The 13,715-nt window shown below is 32.9% G+C and overlaps 1 protein-coding gene across 1 annotated transcript; it reads right to left on the bottom strand.

The window, feature by feature from the left end:
• Positions 1–8,360: 8,360 nt before the first annotated feature.
• On the bottom strand, positions 8,361–13,066 carry LOC112750371 (PHD finger protein MALE STERILITY 1). Its single transcript, XM_025799076.3, has 3 exons — positions 12,413–13,066; positions 10,807–11,116; positions 8,361–9,923 (listed from the first exon to the last, which is right to left on the bottom strand). Exons 1-3 carry the CDS (start codon positions 12,705–12,707, stop codon positions 8,420–8,422), a joined length of 2,109 nt encoding a protein of 702 aa, XP_025654861.1. The 5' UTR covers positions 12,708–13,066; the 3' UTR covers positions 8,361–8,419.
• Between the last annotated feature and the right edge of the window lie 649 nt (positions 13,067–13,715).

Here is a 13,715-nt window from a genome sequence, read left to right as displayed (position 1 = left end):
CAAGCTTCTAGAAGATTATTGAAGCGCTCCCAGTACTCATAAAGAGTTTCAGAGTCATCCTGAACAATCATGGAAATGTCTTTCCTCAGTTTATCAGTAACTTCAGCTGGAAAGAACTTTTCCAAGAATTCTCTTCTCAGTGTATCCCAGTTGAATACAATTGCTGCTGGTTGAATGTAGTACCATTATCTTGCCTTCCCCTCAAGAGAAAATGGGAAAGCTTTCAGTAAAATTGAAGTTTCATCTGCACCATCACGCTTGACAGTAGAACAGGCTGCCTAAAAATCTCTCAGGTGCTTGATAGGCTCTTGAGCAGGTAAGCCATGAAACTTGGGCATCAAATTGAGCAGTGCGGTCCTTATTTCAAAGTCTGTAGCCACTGCTGGGTGATGCGCTTGAAATGGTTGCATTGTAAAATCAGGGACTCCAGCCTCCTGGATAGTAACTCTCCTGGCTGCTGCCATGTTACCTGTACGTAAAACAACCAAATCAGTAGAACGGGGGCTAGTTTCTTTCTCAAGTAACATTTCAGATCCGCCCTCAGGGAGGACTAACCGACGCCGAGCTTGCCTTATTCGTGAAATAGTTCTTTCAATCTCAGGATCGAATACTAGCAAGCTTGGATCAGGAAGCGAACGTGTCATCTAACGAAAGAAACAAGCAGCTCATAGTATCAAATTAAAATAAAATGCAAATAAATAAATTCCAATTAATAACTTTAGCACTCTATTGCAACTCCCCGGCAACGGCGCCAAAAATTGATGGGTGCGGAAATTGGCGAGTTAAGAATGATTATAAAATATGCGTTGCAAGTATAGTTCTCAACCAACCAGAAATCTGCTTATCAATTTAGAAGGGTGTCACAGAAATTAAAATTAAAATACTTGGAGTATGAATCCCAGGTCGTCTCCCAACGAGTTGCAGAAAAGTGTGCTATTTTATTAATCGGATATTTTCAAAAAGGTTTGAGTTGAATGGCAGAAAATTAAATTAGAGAATTTATATAAATTTAAATAAAAGCCTTGACTGGGAGTTGATTAGCTGGAAGCTCTATTCGTGATGGAGTACTCTCAAGATTAATTGACAATTGAGGGTTATTATGTTTAGTTGTCCCTTACTAAGTAAAGGAAAGTCAAACGAGTTGGAATGTTGTTCTATCCACAAGTTCCAATCCACTCTTGGGAGGATTGGTGTTAGTGATTAGAGAGCAATCCAACAATAAACCCAATTACAATCTCTCTCTTGAGCATCCTAACTCAAGGGTTCCTTTCAATCAACTCCCCATCAAGTTAGGGAACTACTCGCTCATTGTAAATGTAAAATTCATAACATAAGAAAGGGAATTAAAGAAAGACATGATAAATAATGATCAAAAGATTAATTGAAAATAAAAGTAGTTCTTGTATTAATAAATGCTAAAATAATCCAATAGTAAAATTAAGTAAATTAAGGAACATGGAAGAGTAAGAGACAAGTAAAGAGAACGAACTAGAAGGTCGAAGTCTTGATGAGGCAATAACTCTTCTCAATATCCCAATGCAAAAACAATGAACATAACAAATCCTAAAAACTATGAATGTGTAGAGAGAAAAACCTAGAGGAGAGAAAAACTAGATCTAAAAACTAAAAACTATGCAGAATGAATGTTGTTCTTGGTTTCTGCATGTTCTCTGGCTCTAGTCTACTTTTCTGGGCCGAAAACTAGGTCAAAATAGGGCCCGAAATCGCCCCCAGCGATTCTGCAGATTATGCAGATCGCGCATGTCACGCGGTCGCGTCATCCATGCGGCCGCGTCATTCGACTTTCTGCTTTGCCACGCGGTCGCGTCATCCATGCGGCCGCGTCGCTTGTGCTATTCCATGTCACGCAGTCGCGTCATCCATGCGGCCGCGTCACTGCGATTTCCTTTCTTTCGCGCGGTCGCGTGATCCATGCGGCCGCGTCACTTCTCGCTGGTCATCTCCTCAATTCCTTGTGTTCCTTCCATTTTTGCAAGCTTCCTCTCCAATCTCCAACTTATTCATGCCCCATAAAGCCTGAAACACTTAACACACAGATCACGGCATCGAATGGAATAAAGGAGAAATAAAATACATAATTAAAAGTCTCTAGGAAGCAGGTTTTCAATCATGCAATAACTTTAGGAAGGAATTATAAATGCATGCTTATTTAACGAATAAGTGGGTAAAGATCATGATAAAACCACACAATTAAACACAATATAAACCATAAAATAGTGGTTTATCAAACTGCTACATTCATTTTCCCTCGATCGAACTGAGCGTGAAAAGTAGTCTCTAACTGATTCCATGTTGTCACCGAATTTGGTCTAAGATTCGAAAACCAAGTAAATGCATTCTTCGTTAACGAAGAAGGAAATTAAAAAACTTCATTTTTAAATTTTCATCATTGGCTAAGTTTCCGATCTCAACCAAGTATCTAGCAACATGTTCAGTAGTTGATTCTCCAACTTCCCCAACAAACTTTGTGATTATCTTTGGATTTTTCACCCGTCTTGGCACTTCAACCATTTGAACAACTTGGGGAAAAGCAGACACAAAGTGAGGTTGATTCATAAAACTAACATTCAAACCAACTCGATTAAGAACTTCCTCCATAATTCTGGTGACCTGATAACGTTCACCGCCATGATTAGCACGTAATCTGGCTAAAAAGTCATCAGCATTTTGCCCACGAGGAACTATATGAGAATTTTCTCTATTAAAAATATTATTTTCATTTTGGAATTCATTCCTGAATCCTTCATTATTTCCTCTGGCATTATGCCCTTCACCCTCATAAAAATCAACAATTCGAGCAATTCGTTCGACTTGTCTAGCAAGGCGTTCGAATTTTAATTCGTGATCAGCCATCATAGGGTTCAGAATTGTAGTCATTTGTTGAGTCAATAAATTGACTAAGTCATGACGACTTTTCTCTACTTGTTATCGATATACTGCCATTGAATTCGCAGCATTCGAAGTAGAGCTCACATTATAATCACGAGAATACTCAAAATGTTGTTGTGGGTTTTGAGAATTACTCCCTCCACTCGTATTCCCAAAATGAATAGGTGAAACAAAACCACCCACTGGCGGGGTATAACCAGGGGGAAGACCATATAGGGGCCTCCCAACAGTTAGTGGGGCCTGGAATGGTGGCAAAGTACCACGTGAACGAGTATTACGTCCAGCATTTCCAGTTTGAACAGTCGTAACTGCTATACTCTCCGTTTCGATTCCACCTTCCGAACGTGAAGTCACGTCCGCTTGTTGCACAGACACTGGTATACTATCATTAGTGGATGAACCACCACTCACATTTGACATTTCATCAGCCATGTGAATGATCTTTCCACTTCGTAATCGCATACACTGAATGACACCACAAAATACTTATTTGACACACTTTGAAATTTTAAACTGTCCCACCGGGCATGCCAATTTGTTTTGTCAATTTTTAGCAAATCGATGGTGGTTCGATATCTAGTGGTCTGGGAGCGAAACCTACTCCTTTTTGCAGGTACCAGTTTTCTAGAAGTGCATCAAAGTGTCTTCGATTAGACGGAAATTGGAAATAAAAATAAATTAAAATTTATAATTCAAGAAAAGGAATGAAAAACTAAATCTTTCGGAAGGGAAATATGCTGAAAACAAAAAGGTTTGCATTGAAATTGAAAAGAAGCGGTAAAGTGCCTTTGACTGTCTCAAAGGGCTTTGACATGAAAATCTAAAATGTAAAAATGTAAATTAGACAAGGAAGATAAAAAGTACTTGAAAGATAAATTTACTTGAAAGAGTAAAGTTTACAGAAAGATAAATTGAAAGAATGAAAATATGGAAGGAACCCTATAGAAAAGTTACTCGATCGCAGACTCAGGAATTCTCTGGGATATGAGTGTGCTTGAATGTTTTTCTGAGTTAAAATTCCAACCCTAATTCCCTAAGACTTCATAGTATTTATAATCTACTGTTGGTAACTGACAATTAATTACCATTAATTACAAAAGTACAACTCTAAATGCGTTCTCCTTGGTAACCGTTCCCGCCTAAACATTTTCCATGATTTTCTTGCGTGATAAAAGCCTCTAACTTCTCCACTACCATAACTATTCGAATAACTTATTCGAATAGCTTATTTCGATTACCTGACTCGAATACCTTATTCGATTTGACTCGCCCGATTTATCGAAAAACCTTGAAATCGAACCCGTGTCGAAAACTTCCGTCTAATGCTTGCGCGTGTGCCTTTTCGAAAACTGCTTATGTCTTCGACCGCTTTATCACTTCGAATCGTTTACCTTTATCGAAAATATTTTTCGACCAACACTATCAAAGACAATTTTGTATATATATGTTCTTGTTTCAGTGTCCCGTGTCTATAAACAAACACAGTTTTTCGGAGAGATGTACAAGCACTTCATTTTGTGTTTGGTAAATTAAAAAGTCGATGTGCTTCTACTTGTAAAGTTAGGAGTACTTTTGAAAATACCTAAGAAAAAGCTTTTTAAAATTAGCTTGTACTTATAAAAATCTGATATAATAATAAATATCTAAAATTACCTTTATTAATTATTACACCAAATTTAGTTTATTTTTCCATACACATTTTTCGACGTTAAATTTTTTCGTATATTTCTAATTTCTCATCCGAACCTTCACAAATTTCACGCACGTTACACACCATATCAGGTATGAACTTTTTCTATTTGTATTTTTTTTGTGCCTCTTCTTTTTGAAAAAGCCAAAAATACAAAAAAAAAAAAATTTAACACAAGAAGAGGATTAGTAGCTATTTTATGCTTGAGCTAATGGATAAGGATCTAATCCTCTTTCAAAATTATAAGTTTAATATTAAAATACAAGGCAAACATTTGATTAGTGTTGAAGCAACAATAATATCGAAACGATCATATTTTGCAATTGAGAATTTGTTCATTGTTTCTCATTTTTTTCCTTATAAATGATGTTAATTAATTTATGGGTTAAGTTCGATTTTGGTCCCCAATATAGAGGTCGAAAACTAGAATCGTCCCCAACTTTTTTTTTGCTACAAAATGGTCCCTAAAGTTTCAGTTTATTTTAAAATCGTCTTTTTTACTAATTTTATTTTTTTATTACTAAATTACCCCTCAATAAAAAAATTATAATAAAATAAATATAAAATAAATAAAAAAAAGAAAGAAAGGGATAACAGAAGCGGGGGGTGAGAAGAGAGAAGGGGGGCGTGAGAAAGGGGGAGGGGGGGAGAGAAGGGGGACCGCCGCCCTGCCGCGCTGCCGCCCTGCCGCCTGCCGCATCGCACAGCACCACCACCAGCTTCTTCTTCTTCTTCTTCTGTGAATTGGTTTTTATATGAAATTTTGGATTTTTTTGTGAAATTTGTTGTGGAATATTGTTGTTGCTGAATTTGTTAATTGAATTTGAAATCTGTGCATGTTGCTTGAATTTTCTGATGATGATGGTGATGAGGCCATGATGATAATGGTGGTGGTGGTGGTGGGTTCTTGTTCAGCTTGGACTTCTGGTTGATTTTTGTTGATTTTGGGAAAAGTTCTGATGAAGATGATGATGACCATGATGATACTGATGGTGGTGGTAGTGGTTCTGGTTGGGCGTAGGTTTCTGTTCTGGTGGTGGTGGTGGTGGTTGATTTTGGGGTGAAGGGAGAAGGGTATTTTCGTCCGAGGGACGATTTTAAAACAAACTAAAACTTTGGGGACCATTTCGTAGCAAAAAAAAAAGTTGGAGACGATTCTAATTTTTGACCTCTACGTTGGAACCAAAATCATATTTAACCCTTAATATTATGTTGCTCCCCTCGTAATATATTGATTCCTGCATTGTTATTGGCCTACTAGAATAGAATAATATTTTATGTTTATTAGTCTTATTAAATAATAATAATATTTTGTAAAGTCCATTATTCAATAACACAACAAGTATTTAGGCATAACAAGTATATTAGTCTTATAATCCACTTTGAAAGTCGTACTACTTTATTATTGATGACTTATGACTTGAATATAAAAATTTAAAAATTAAGATGTTACATCAATGACCGACACTTGTGATTGAGCTTAACAGTAGTTTGAGAGCATCTTTTCCAAGCTTGCATCATTAGTGACACACATCGCTTGAAATTGAATAAACTGGACGTCTATATAAAATACTTGTTACCCTCTTTATCATAAGATGATCCATATTTTAACAAATAACACTATTGAACTCCTCGAACGATACCGTCAAAGAAACAATAAGCCTACATAGATCATTATATATAAATATTACATCTTTAGGCATATGTGATAAAATATAACCATTATAATAGACTCTTAAACTAACAGCATTATCCATTTCCTCCTTAAAAAATTTTACTAACTCTCACTTAGCATACAAGAACAAGAAAAAATATTACAATAGCGAAAACGAATGAATATATAATTAGGCGAATAAAAAGAGGAGGAGAAGTGAGATAAGTTGCAAATAAACAAAGTAACAAACTCTTTATATATAGGCAAAGTTTTCACAAATCATTGCCTACGATTACGATTTTTAAAAATTTAAAAATTTGGAAAAAAATAAATCATTGGACACGATTTTCTTGTTAAAGTTTATTCAATGTGAAATCGGCATTTACAATTTTTGAAGGAAAATGCTATTTGTACAACAAAATTTAATTTTTGGTCAGCCTTTAATATTATTTAATTATTTTTTAATTAAAACACATTTCTATTTTTTAGATACACATTTAAAATTAAGATTAATTCAAATTTTAAAAATTAAAATTTCTCTAACTTCTTATCCACTTTATATAGTTAATTATTATTTTCTTTTTTTACGTTCTTTTCTCTTTCTGTAATACGATTTTTTTTTTCTTCTATTCTTCTATCTCGTTCTCCGCTTCTTTCTTATAGTGGCCATAATTTCTATTTTAATTGTAACACATCTAAAATTATTAACTTGTATAGAAAATATTTTTAAAACACATCCAAAATCATAAATCTAAAATTTAAATTTAAACATTAAAAAATAATTGTAACACATCTAAAATTATGAAGTGATACACAAAATATTTCTAAAATACATTCAAAATCTTAAATAAAAAATTTAAACTCTTGCAGTGGCTGTAATTGCAGATATAACAGTGTTGATAATTTGAGGCTTGTGATTCTTTAAGTTGTTTTTCTACCTAAACCATTCTCCAATGCAAATTAGGATGTTGTACATGGCATGCAAAATCAATGTGATTGAATAACTAAATAGATACATACGATTAACTATGAATCACTTTCTCTTAAATACATCCAAAATACCTGAGGTCCACTTCTGACGAAGAAGGATTAGCGACGCTGATGAGGACTAACGCGACGAGGAGTAGGACAAAGCCAGGCTGCGAACTGAGCGGCAAGGAGGAAGGCGATGCCAAGGACGAGCGAGGAGGACGACAGCGTTGCAGAGGAATGGCGAAGCGGAAGAACGGCGCTGGGGATGACACGGCAGCGCCAAAGAGGATGGCAGCGCGAACGAATAATCACACAGACGAATTAAAATCTTCAATTTTATTGAATTTATATTTTTGGAAGTGTATTTAAATGATAATCTGTTAATAATTAAAAATAATAAAATTGAAACAGAAATTTTAAATTTTAAATTTTAGTTTTATTTAGTTTATATTTTAGAATGAGTATTCAATTTTAAAAAGATATTACATATATTTAAATTGTTTTATTTTTTTTAATTATTGTAATAAAAAGTTGAATATTGTACTATTTTTAAAGGATACCTAGTTGAATTGATTTTTGAAAGCATGAATTTTTCTTTTTGTCCATTGTAAAATCGTCTTTTGTGATTTTTGAAAGCAGACATTTATCTTTAGTGAAATCGTGATCCACATTTCAGTTCTGCTATGTCAAAAAATTTTCTTTAGTGAAATTGTGATTCACAATTTGTTTTAACTTTAAATATCTCCTATATCAACGTATTACACTAAAATGACTCAATATTAACATAAATCAAGTTCCATTATCCGATATTAAAAAAATTTAGCATCTAGTTTTTGGTCCAATTTGTTTTATGTATTATTCTCTAGCAGTGATTTTATTTAAAACATAGGACTGGACCGATTGAAAAAAAAAAGTATTTGATGACTTAAAAATATAGTCAATTAACTAATAACTATATTTGTGAATAAATTTACAATAAAATTTTCAAAGTAACCAAAAGAACAGATATTAGAATTCGTTGTGTTAAATGTCGAAGGCATCCTTGGACCTAAAGCGGCATAAGAATCTACAAATAAAAGAAATAAGATTCATTCATAGAATAAAGAACAAGAGAAAATGATGAGCAAATAATAATAAACATCAACAAAAGAAACATTAAATATTGACTACATCAGAGTATATATATTTTTATATTATGGCAATGAAGGGAACATAACAATTTCTTGCTCACACCTTTTGCAAAGAAAAATGTGAGGAATTTCTTCATCATTTGGAATTCGAACACACCTTGTATGCTGCCAAGTTTCACAAATATCACAACACACCAACCTCTCTCCATCATCTTCTTTTGTTCCACAAGTGCACTCCACAATCCCATTCTTTGGATCATTCTCACACATTTGGCCAATCATCATGTTGTTATTCATCATTCCAATTATTTCACCAATCCAACCCTCTAACACTATTTTCCCACCCATCACTTCAATTAGCCCCAAAACCATATCTTTCCCATTATTACTAATAATATTATTGGCACTAAAATTCCCAATTGATTCTACCACAAATCCCCTTAATCCCCAATAAATTTCCCTAAAATTCCTCTCAACTTCTAACTTCAATTCATTGATTGTAGCATTGCTACCCAAAGTGATGCACTCATAGGGTGGCATAGCCTTACTCAAGAACTCCTCATCAATGCATGAATTGTTCCTCAACAAAATTGTGCAATAAAGGTTCAGTTTTCCATCCGAGCCTAACTCAACTCCAAAAGTGGGAACCTCGCCAGAGTAGTCTTTGACGAGAAACTTGGTGTCGAGAATTATCCTAGCCGCCAACGGTATGGCTGAGAGAAACTCCAACCCCATCATTGGTTTAGGGTCAATTAGGATGTACTTATACAAATAAAGCATGTCCTTCATAAGTTGAGCCCTTGAAATCTTGTACTTATCCTTAATTTTATTATTATTGTTACTATTACTATTATTGATGGCCAAACTACCTTCATTGCAATTATGGTAAACATGATTGGAAATGTCTTCTAAGCAATACTCCAAAACTTTGGTAACAGGATTTAAGCTCCTACGTACCAAGTAGTTCCCAACAACATGATTCCCTAGTGACTTTAGCACAAAATCCAATAAACCAGTGTCACCAATGTAAGCACGTGCGGCATCCCTAACTTCTTGTCTTGAAATCCATCTAAACTCTGTTCTCTTCAATGCCTCAACAATTACCCTTGTTGCCATTTCAATCCTCTTAGGTGACCAACGGCAATTATTATTGGACTCAACCAATGCACTGGCACTAGTACTACTAGTGTTGTTGTAGGAACAAGTATAATTATTGTTACCAATAACTCGCGTCTCCCGCGGGAGGCGCGACTTTAGCTCGAGCATGTAGCGAAATAAGTCGCCGAGTGTGACTAGCGATTGGCCGGACAGGGTTTGGTAGCGTGAGAAAATGACGGGCACTTCGTGGTGGTTGAAATTGTTGGCGCCAATGTGGTGTATGAGCAAGTAGAGTGGCATGCTCCTTATTGCTTCTATGGCTTTTTGGTACATGGATTGTGTCACACCAAAGGAACCTCTTCCAAATTTGTAGCCCCAGCGACCAAACCATGGCTCACTATATGCTATTCCATTTATAAGTCTAAGTTCCATGCCTCTTTTCTGTGCAGTGTCATTCAAACTCACTTTCCTATATCATGTAATTAAAAGTACCAAAATTAGTTAAATATGTCCCTCGTTAATCCTTATATTTAAAAGTGTAGTGGGATCTTTGCATGTCAATTTCTTTGCACACGAATTGATTTGCATAAAAAATATTGTGAGAAAATGTAATTATATATTTATCCATTTTTAAATAAAAATTAAGTTTAATTTTAATACATTCACAATATATATAAAATATTTTACGCATTTATTTTTATAAATGATTATTTATGTAATTAATATAAAAATATCTATTTCTATTAAAATAGGATTACGTGTTGAATCTACATGTAAAACTATTTTATATTAATAGTGCTTTGAAACTAAATGGATTAAAGTTATCGAAAATTTTATTAATGATAAAAAGAAGTTTTTAATAAAAAGGAAGGTGCATAGAATAATACACCTATCATTTCTCAATTGTTAAATTTGGGGTCAATATTCTTGAGATACGGAACATTTGGCATGAGAAAGTTAGGTTGCTTAGTTATGCTTCTTACTCCATACATGCATGGAGAAGGTTTCTTTTAACTTTCATTGTTCAATATTATTATACGAGAAAATGATATGTTGCAAAGAAGGTTTAACACGCAAGTGATTGAAACTTAATATTTTTCTTTCTTCTATATTTGGTAATTAGGTAAGTAGTTGTAATCGTTTCACCACAATGCTAACATATAGAAAACTACAAATAAAACGTTTCCATGCAAAGAATGCAAAATATCAAAAGAACGCGTAATTAGGTCTCTGGCTGAATTCATTTACATACTATTTTTTCAGTCAAAATAATTCCCTCACTTTTAATTTTTAAAATGAAGGACTTGAGAACTGAATCAACGTTAATATATTTTAAAAATGAATGAACTAACCTTGCTTGCAATCCAATGCACAAACGATTCCAAAAGTCCATGATCTGGTTGCCAGCCAAATTGGAACCGGTTTCCAAGCCATTGACACATAGCAAATGGCCGAATCCATTAGAGTGAAAAACACCATGCATCATATGGCCCTGTAATTCTATTAATTTGGACTTACCATTATTATTATTGTTGTTGTTGTTGTTGTTCATTGTGGCAATAGCATCACAGCACCCTTCACAGCTCGAGCATGTAGCCAATGCCTCCTTCGAGGGTAATACGAAATGATACTTCTTGTTGCAAATGAAATGGTGGCCCCATCCTATGTCAAATGGAAATCTCAATCAAATTCGACTGATTTTAATTCAGAAAAATTACAGGAAATTAACTTTTAGTTAGTTACTATTAACTATTCTTTTTTTTTTTTTTTTAATTTTAGGAGTTCATATTTTTCTATAAGTTTAAGGTTTAGGATTATAATTTAGATTTTAAAATTAAGAATTTATAGGTTGGAATTTAAAATTTAAGATAAATAAAATAGTTTTTATAAAACTAAGCGAAGTTAGCCCAAAAAAAGTTAGCTCTTTATCATTATCTTTCAATAAATTTAAGGTCATGAGCAAAGTACATATCATGCATACATACCATAAACATATATGCTACTATGCTGAGGCAATGTTTGGTAGATGGATACTTGGATACAACACAAAACACAAAGAATATGTGATCTTTTTTTTTATTTTTTTCACTTTTTGTTTTGAGATTGAATATATTTTGTTTAATTTGTCTCTAATTCTAAATATATTTTTGTGGCTTTTTATCTTTATCTTTATCTCTTTTGAAATTATATACAAAGTAAAAATTATACATAATATTCAATATAAATGCAAATCCAACATCATATATTAGATTTCTCACGACTCGTTTTTATTTGTCTATGTTACTCTAATCTTCTCTAGACCCTCTTTTATAAGAAGTTAATGTTATATTTATAATATACTATTAACTACTAAGTCTCATATTTCACAAAACAATCATATTATTGTTAGGTGTATATCAAAATCAATCACTAAAATAAAATACACATTAAAATATAAAATACATATTTAAAAATGAATTAAACTACACATATATTTTATACACAAATACATTTTGATGTGTTAATAACAATTTTGTTTACAAAATATAAAGGTATATATCAAGTTTAACATTACCTAACTATTAAAAAATATTAATGTGTCACTTTGTAAATAAAGAAAAGATTCAAGAATATTATTTTCACATCAAAATTAGCTACTATATATATAGATACATGTATAATTTAATTTATTTTTAGTGTGTATTTTATATTTCAATATATATTTTATATTAGTGGCCAATTTTAATGTACATCTAATATTATTGAAAAAGATTATCTTAAGTTTCAACGATAAAAACCGAGTATCATCAAATTTATTCAAGATAAACTCTAAGTAATGCTACATTCGTAACTACATTAGATAAATAAATAGGAAAAAAAAACACATATCACCATGTCACTATTACTACTATTGGTTATTGTTTTTAATTAACCTGGAATGGATAATAATGTAAGAACAAATTAAATATGTAACATTACCAACATATTGACAATGCTTGCAGTGGCGATTCAAAGAAGCTTCAATTGGTTCTTCAATCACAAACAAGAAAATATGCAAAGGAGGGTGGTGATGAACTTCAAGCTGAAAAGACCACATTGGCATTCCCATTCCCAAGTTACTCTCCAAATTCGCATATTCAAGAAGTGCATTCACATTCTCACGAAATGGACCAGTAAACATAACTGGGTAACCCGGTTCGCCGAAGTTCTTGAACCTGAAAACCCTCCCACATCTCTTCCTTTTCTTGTTCCCAATCACATCAACATTTAACATTTTGCTACACTACTTAATTTATGTGCCCAAAAAAATCAAGAACAAAAAGTTGTAGTATGTGTTGATTCTAGACTTTAGCGTAGGGAAAATCTTATATACTATATAGTGTCACACACTCACACACTTAGTGCTTCCAAATAAAATTGCAAGTGTTAATAGAGAGTTGCACTTTGCTTGTGTAGCTTTCTATTTGCATGATAGATTACAAAAATGGGTTTCTTTGAAAATTTATCGCACTAACCTACGAAATGGTTGGTGTTTTGAAGTAAATTATATGTACCATGCATTTATAGCCTGCCTCTATCCTTTCCCTTCAAATTCTATGCTCAATTAAGAGTTAGTTGATTCCTTTCTTGTAGGCCTTGTGACAAATGCAACATTTCTTGCCTAACTACCGTTTTGGAGCTTATTTTTGTTAAATTGAACTAGCATTTCATGCATAAGAATTCTGGTTCATGCGTGAGGTGATACTGTTAAATTTCACACTAGTGTTATTAATATACCCATCTATTGCTTGCTATTAATGACACGTTTACTGTTTACAATGAGAAATTTTATGATGGACTAGATTTAAAATAAGAAATTAGACTGTTTGATATACAGTTTTACTTATAAAATTAATGAATACTTGCATGTTTTTATAGAATGAACTAACTTTTGGTCTCTCAAGATATACATGACATCATTTCCTATTGAATATGCGATATCAATATATCTTTTAATATGACAACAGTTTTGCCAGTAGAAAATTGTCTTGGTTTAATATTTAAAAATCTTTTTTGGTATTTCAGTAATTCTTAACCGTTGATCTTAATTATATATATATAAATCTTAATTATATATATATATATATATATATATATATATAATTAAGATCAACAGTTAAAAATCACTAAAACACCAATATACCAATACACTTAAAAATTTTCCAATGCCATATACATCTCTTTGGAGTTAAACTAATACATTGGTAACTGATTTTAGTGTACAAATAATATTTTTTTTATT

The sequence above is a fragment of the Arachis hypogaea genome, chromosome 15 (genome assembly GCF_003086295.3).
Source record: "Arachis hypogaea cultivar Tifrunner chromosome 15, arahy.Tifrunner.gnm2.J5K5, whole genome shotgun sequence".
Classification (NCBI taxonomy): domain Eukaryota; kingdom Viridiplantae; phylum Streptophyta; class Magnoliopsida; order Fabales; family Fabaceae; genus Arachis; species Arachis hypogaea.
This window is presented reverse-complemented; position numbering and strand designations above follow the sequence as displayed.